The sequence below is a fragment of the Lampetra planeri genome, unplaced genomic scaffold (genome assembly GCF_965212315.1).
Source record: "Lampetra planeri unplaced genomic scaffold, kcLamPlan1.2.h2 scaffold_472, whole genome shotgun sequence".
NCBI lineage: Eukaryota > Metazoa > Chordata > Hyperoartia > Petromyzontiformes > Petromyzontidae > Lampetra > Lampetra planeri.
Window position 1 is genome coordinate 1 of NW_027615295.1, and position 7,119 is coordinate 7,119.

The 7,119-nt window shown below is 50.2% G+C and overlaps 1 protein-coding gene across 1 annotated transcript; it reads right to left on the reverse strand.

Annotated features, from left to right (window-relative positions):
• Positions 1-6: 6 nt before the first annotated feature.
• LOC144741215 (mannose-binding protein A-like) lies at positions 7-4,237 on the reverse strand. The gene is made up of 5 exons (XM_078623813.1): positions 3,650-4,237; positions 2,761-2,832; positions 1,423-1,476; positions 559-657; positions 7-371 (listed from the first exon to the last, which is right to left on the reverse strand). The coding sequence occupies exons 1-5, from the start codon at positions 3,849-3,851 to the stop codon at positions 7-9; spliced, it is 792 nt and encodes a 263-aa protein (XP_078479939.1). The 5' UTR covers positions 3,852-4,237.
• Positions 4,238-7,119: the final 2,882 nt, after the last annotated feature.

Genomic DNA, 7,119 nt, shown 5'->3' on the forward strand with positions numbered 1-7,119 from the left:
AGGGGCTCAGAGCGGCAGCTCGCAGACAAAGTGGCACAGGCGGGAGCAGCGAATGTCATTCCACTTTCCCCCGTCGGCGACGATGATGGCGCAGTCCTCGTCGCCTCCCGCGTTGTTGGGCTCCCCGGTGTTCCAGTTGTTGTAGCCGAGCGGGCCGCCGCCGCCGGCGCCGGCGTACGTGAAGGTGCCCTCGCTCCCCGTGTCGTCGACCCCGATGTAGGCGTAGTCGCCCGCAGGCACCACCAGCCGCAAGGCCTCGTTGTCGGACGCGGAGCGCGGCGCCGCTAGCTCCCCGCCGAGGCCCCGGCAGTGCCGGCGGGCGTCCGCGTACGTCAGCTTCGCCCGCGCCAGCTGGTGCACCTTGCCGGATTCTTTTCGGTGGGGTGGGGTGGGGTTTGGCGGAGAGAGGGAGGAGGGTGGGGGGGATGACCGAATCACTTCACCACCACTTTTTCGCGCGGAGCCAATCACCGTCGCTTATGAGCTCGGCTCCGGATCACGGAGTTCGATTCGGCGAGGGAGGCCGCCGGATCGGGAAGGGGGCGCTCGTCCGCAAACCTTTGCTCGCCGCCACGGCGAAGATCGACTTGAGGCGGTCGACCTGCTTCTGAAGCGCTGCCAGCTGCTTCTCGGCCCCGTCGCAGACGCACGCATCTCCTGACGGGGGCCGGTGGTGGGTAGGGTGGTGGGGGGGGGGTAGAAGGGGGAAAGTTAAACGAGGGAGAACTGTCACGCGTGGAAAGAAAGACGCGCCAACCGGGAGGTACCGGTACAGCTCCCGACAGAGGAGCGGCAGCCTCTCCTCTACACACACACACCAGGACTGGTCTACCAGACCTCCTGTAATCTAAAGATGTCCGGGAGGTACCGGTCCAGCTCCCGACAGAGGAGCGGCAGCATCTCCTCCACAGTATGCACTGTTGTGATCATAGCAGGTACCACCACAGTCAGTGTGCACTGCTGTCATCATAGCAGGTACCACCACCACAGTATGTACTGCTGTAATCATAGCAGGTACCACCACAGTCAGTATGTACTGCTGTAATCATAGAAGGTACCACCAGTCAGTATGCATTGCTGTAATCATAGCAGGTATCACCACAGTCAGTGTGCACTGCTGTAATCATAGCAGGTACCAACACAGTATGTACTACTGTAATCATAGCAGGTACCACCACAGCAGTATGCACTGGGAGGCTGTCGTAACGCGGCCGGGAGGGGGACGACAACCTCCCGGCCGCCGTCACGCGCCCCCCCCCCCCCCACCCCCCCGCGGCAACGGAGCAGCGGCAAGAGGGGCACGGCCAAGCCGGTGAACGGGTGGTGAGCGGCGCCGTGGTGAGCGGCGCCGTGGTGAGTGGTACGGTGGTGAGTGCCGATTCGTCGCGAAGTCGCTGATACCTCCCCCCCCGCTCCATTTACCTTTGTCCCCTTTAGCTCCCGAGTGTCCGCTTGCTCCCACATCGCCCTTCAGTCCTGGGGGGGTCACGGAGGGTCACGAGGTCACGGGGTCACGGGGCCACGGAGGGTCACGGGGTCACGGGGGGGCACGCCACAGCATGAGAGTAGAGTGGTGTATACTGGCTGTGGCCTGGTGAAGCGGGTTGTGATTACTGGCGAAACGTCGAACTCAGATTGCAAATGTTGTGGCTTGGCTCTCCAACACACAACCGGTGTGCTGTACTAGTATACTACTCTATACACTACACTATACACTACACTATACACTACACTATACACTACTATACACTATACACTACTATAGACTACACTATACACTACTATACACTACTATACACTATACACTACTATACACTATACACTACACTATACACTACACACTACACTATACACTACACTATACACTACACTATACACTACTATACACTACACTATACACTACTATACAATATACACTACTATACACTACTATACACTACACTATACACTACTACACACTATACACTACACTATACACTACACTGTAGTGTACACTGTAGTGTATAGTGTAGTGTACTAGTACAGCACTAGTGTATAGTGTAGTGTATAGTGTAGTGTAAAGTGTAGTGTATAGTGTAGTATACTAGTACAGCACTAGTGTATAGTGTAGTGTATAGTGTAGTAGTGTATAGTGTAGTGTATAGTGTAGTGTATAGTGTAGTGTATAGTAGTGTATAGTGTAGTGTATAGTGTAGTGTATAGTGTATAGTAGTGTAGTGTATAGTAGTGTATAGTGTAGTGTATAGTGTAGTGTGTAGTGTGTAGTAGTGTATAGTGTAGTGTATAGTGTAGTGTATAGTGTATAGTAGTGTATAGTGTATAGTAGTGTGTAGTGTGTAGTAGTGTATAGTGTATAGTTGTGTGTCGTGTATAGTAGTGTAGTGTATAGTGTATAGTAGTGTATAGTGTATAGTAGTGTATAGTGTAGTGTATAGTGTAGTGTATAGTAATGTAGTGTGTAGTGTATAGTGTATAGTAGTGTATAGTGGTGTATAGTGTATAGTAGTGTATAGTGGTGTAGTGAGTAGTGTAGTGTATAGTTGTGTATATTGTAGTGTATAGTGTAGTGTATAGTGTATAGTAATAGTTGGGTGTAGTAGTGTATAGTAGTGTATAGTGTAGTGTATAGTGTATAGTAGTGTAGTGTGTAGTGTAGTGTATAGTGTAGTGTATAGTGTAGTGTATAGTGTAGTGTATAGTGTAGTGTATAGTGTAGTGTATAGTGTATAGTAATAGTTGTGTGTAGTGAGAGAGAGTCACCTGGTGGACCGTGTGGTCCCGCTTTGCCAGGTGGACCCACATCCCCTCTGTCGCCCTTGGCTCCATCCAGACCTGGACAGGGGTGGGGGTGGTGGTGGCGGGGGTGGTGGTGGTGGCGATGGCGGTGGCGGTGGAGGTGGTGGCGGTGGTGGTGATGGTGGTGTTGGTGGTGGTGGGACACACAACGGAGAGGAGGGGGTGGGACAGTGACCCTGAGACCCAAGGGGACCCCCCCCCAGGTAGAGGCTGGAGGGTGAGTGAGAGAGTTCAATAGGGCAGAGCGCACTGAGCGAGTGAGAGAGTGAGTGAGTGGGTGAGTGAGTGAGAGAGTGAGTGGGTGAGTGAGCGAGTGGGTGAGAGAGTGAGTGAGTGGGTGAGTGAGTGGGTGAGTGTCTGAGTGAGTGAGTGAGAGAGTGAGTGAGTGAGAGAGTGAGGGAGAGTGAGAGAGTGAGTGAGTGAGTGGGTGGCTGAGTGACCGAGTGAGCCGGTGAGTGAGAGAACGAGAGAGTGAGTGAGTGGCTGAGTGGCTGAGTGAGTGGCTGAGTGAGTGGCTGAGTGAGTGAGTGAGTAAACGAGCGAGTGAGTGGCTGAGTGAGTGGCTGAGTGAGTGGCTGAGTGAGTGAGTGAGTAAACGAGCGAGTGAGTGGCTGAGTGAGTGGCTGAGTGAGTGAGTGGCTGAGTGAGTGAGCGAGTGGCTGAGTGAGCGCACGAGTGAGTGAGTGGCTGAGCGAGCGAGTGGCTGACTGAGTGAGTGGCTGAGTGAGTGGCTGAGCGAGCGAGTGGCTGACTGAGTGAGTGGCTGACTGAGCGGCTGAGCGAGCGAGCGGCTGAGCGAGCGGCTGAGCGAGTGAGTTCGTGAGTTCAATAGGTCGGAGTGGCTCTGGGTGACCTTTAACTGTGGGCACCACAATGAAGTGGTCGAGCTCCGACTTGCAGTGGCCTCTCTGCGCCTCCTGGGCTGTCGCCGTGGGCAGAGATCGGCCGCCGACACAGACGATGACGACGATGATGATGAGGAGGTGGTGGTGGTGGAGGTGGTGGTGGAGGTGGTGGAGGTGGCGGTCGACTCGAGATGCTCTGGGAGTGGTCATTGCTGTTGGCACAACGGGGTTGTTCTGTTACTACTACACTATACACTACACTATACACTACACTACTATACACTACACTATACACTACACTATACACTACACTATACTATACACTACACTATACACTACACTATACTATACACTACACTATACACTACACTACTATACACTACACTATACACTACACTATACACTACACTATACAATACACTATACTATGCACTACACTATACACGACACACTACTATACACTTCTATACACTATACACTTCTATACACTATACACTAGCATACACTACTATACACTAGTGTGTGGTCTGTGTGTGTCCGCTGAGGTCTACGTCTGGTCGGTGTGGTCGGTGTGGTCATTCCAGTCGACTCGCTGCGTCTTCTTTAAAGAGTCTCAGCGGGGAGAATGATTAACGCGAGTTGAGGGTGGGTGGGTTGTGGTGGTGATGGTGCTTGGTGGTGGTTGCGGTGGTGTCCGGCAAAACAACCCCCGACCTCTTCTTGGTTCTTTCGGTAAAGTCATCACGTAGAAGGGAAATAATAAAATAATAAAAATTAAACATTATAACACAATTCTCACGACGTTTCGGCCACAACGCAAGCAGCCGTGCTCAGGTGAAGAACAGGTCTGTCGGGGGGACAGCGTCTGAATGAAACACCGCCAGGCTTGGCAGCGTATATTTAAGCTGCTGGGTTGGAGGGGGAAGAGCGCCTTGACAGAATAATTTGCATATCCCCTACCCCCTACCTCCTCGTAGTGGTGAGCAGTGCCGTATGGGGAGGGCCAACTCAGATTTGCCATTCCGCTTAGCGGCGTCTGTAGCCACCACCACAGCGGCCAAACGGGGGTCTCTGGACGGGTGCGAGGGGCTGGTCAACCCCTCCGCCTTCAATTTAATTACCACAAAACCACGCCAAAGATATCTAACTAATAAGCTTGTGCCGGAGGCCCCGGGGGGACAGGCGTCCGTGACATCTCCTGGCCACAACCCCGTTTGGCGGAGCCAGGAGATTGAATCTTCACCCTCGGGGCTCCGCCAGAAACAACGAAAAGCCACTTCGTGTGGCCACGTGGAATGTTCGAACGCTCGCCACGTAGGAGAGGCTGCCACTCCTCTGTCGGGAGCTGGACTGGTACCGCCTGGGTCACTGTGGTATTCAGGAGGTACAGCCCTGCTAGAGGCTACCTGGGGGATCTTTGTCTGTGTGTGTGTGTAGGTGCTGCTACTCGCTACTAACAGCACTTGCCCCTACAGCCTGCTAGAGGCTACCTGGGGGATATTTGTCTTTGTAGTGTTGATACATTTCAGGAGATAATTTATCTCCGGCAAATATTTACCCGCCTCTGAAATGTTTTCCCATGAACCCGTTTGAGGTTTAAAATGGAATTTTATTATTTATTTTTTATTTCATTCCTGGAATTGCTACAAGCAAAACCCGGTCACGGATTCCCCTAAAAGTGAATCGGGTCTCCAACATCGCGGATCAACCTCCGTCTGTGCCAGTAGTGTATAGTGTAGTGTATAGTGTAGTGTATAGTGTAGTGTGTAGTGTAGTGTATAGTGTAGTGTATAGTGTAGTGTATAGTGTAGTGTATAGTAGTGTAGTGTATAGTGTTAGTGTATAGTAGTGTATAGTGTAGTGTATAGTGTTAGTGTATAGTAGTGTATAGTGTAGTGTATAGTGTAGTGTATAGTGTAGTGTATAGTGTAGTGTATAGTGTATAGTAGTGTATAGTGTAGTGTATAGTGTTAGTGTATAGTGTAGTGTATAGTAGTGTATAGTCTAGTGTATAGTAGTGTAGTGTATAGTGTAGTGTATAGTAGTGTATAGTGTAGTGTATAGTAGTCTATAGTGTAGTGTATAGTAGTGTATAGTAGTGTAGTGTATAGTGTAGTGTATAGTAGTGTATAGTGTAGTGTATAGTAGTGTAGTGTATAGTGTAGTGTATAGTAGTGTATAGTGTAGTGTATAGTGTAGTGTATAGTAGTGTATAGTGTAGTGTATAGTGTAATAAATAGTAGTGTATTGTATAGTAGTGTATAGTGTAGTGTATAGTGTAGTGCATAGTAGTGTATAGTAGTGTAGTGTATAGTGTAGTGTATAGTAGTGTATAGCATTGTATAGTAGTGATGATTATTTTTTTACCCTTTTATCTGGTAACAAAACTTGTTTTTTACAAGGAGTCATGTTTGCATTGACCACAACACCTGCGGTCGGAATGCAAACACAAAAAAACACAACTCTGATAATGTAAGCACTGTCCTTGAAATTGATTGGTCCACACCCGAGACAGCTTTCCTTAGAGCCCAGTCTCACATGGTCCTTGAAGTTGATTGGTCCACACCCGAGACAGCTTTCCTTAAAGCCCAGTCTCACATGGTCCTTGAAGTTGATTGGTCCACACCCGAGACAGCTTTCCTTAGAGCCTAGTCTCACATGGTCCTTGAAGTTGATTGGTCCACACCCGAGACAGCTTTCCTTAGAGCCCAGTCTCACATGGTCCTTGAAGTTGATTGGTCCACACCCGAGACAGCTTTCCTTAGAGCCCAGTCTCACATGGTCCTTGAAGTTGATTGGTCCACACCCGAGACAGCTTTCCTTAGAGCCAAGTCTCACATGGTCCTTGAAGTTGATTGGTCCACACCCGAGACAGCTTTCCTTAGAGCCTAGTCTCACATGGTCCTTGAAGTTGATTGGTCCACACCCGAGACAGCATTTTTTAGAGGCTAGTCTCACATGGTCCTTGAAGTTGATTGGTCCACACCCGAGACAGCTTTCCTTAGAGCCCAGTCTCACATGGTCCTTGAAGTTGATTGGTCCACACCCGAGACAGCTTTTCTTAGAGCCCAGTCTCACATGGTCCTTGAAGTTGATTGGTCCACACCCGAGACAGCTTTCCTTAGAGCCAAGTCTCACATGGTCCTTGAAGTTGATTGGTCCACACCCGAGACAGCTTTCCTTAGAGCCAAGTCTCACATGGTCCTTGAAGTTGATTGGTCCACACCCGAGACAGCTTTCCTTAGAGCCTAGTCTCACATGGTCCTTGAAGTTGATTGGTCCACACCCGAGACAGCTTTCCTTAGAGCCCAGTCTCACATGGTCCTTGAAGCTGATTGGTCCACACCCGAGACAGCTTTTCTTAGAGCCCAGTCTCACATGGTCCTTGAAGTTGATTGGTCCACACCCGAGACAGCTTTCCTTAGAGCCTAGTCTCACATGGTCCTTGAAGTTGATTGGTCCACACCCGAGACAGCTT

Excerpts from the sequence above, each read along its gene's own strand:
- LOC144741215 (XM_078623813.1), bottom strand. The coding sequence starts at position 3,851 with ATGACCACTCCCAGAGCATCTCGAGTCGACCGCCACCTCCACCACCTC. Across the intron at positions 2,833-3,649 it reads TGTGGTGCCCACAGTTAAAG|GTCTGGATGGAGCCAAGGGC; the intron begins GTCACCCAGAGC and ends ACCCCTGTCCAG. Across the intron at positions 1,477-2,760 it reads GGGACCACACGGTCCACCAG|GACTGAAGGGCGATGTGGGA; the intron begins GTGACTCTCTCT and ends TGACCCCCCCAG.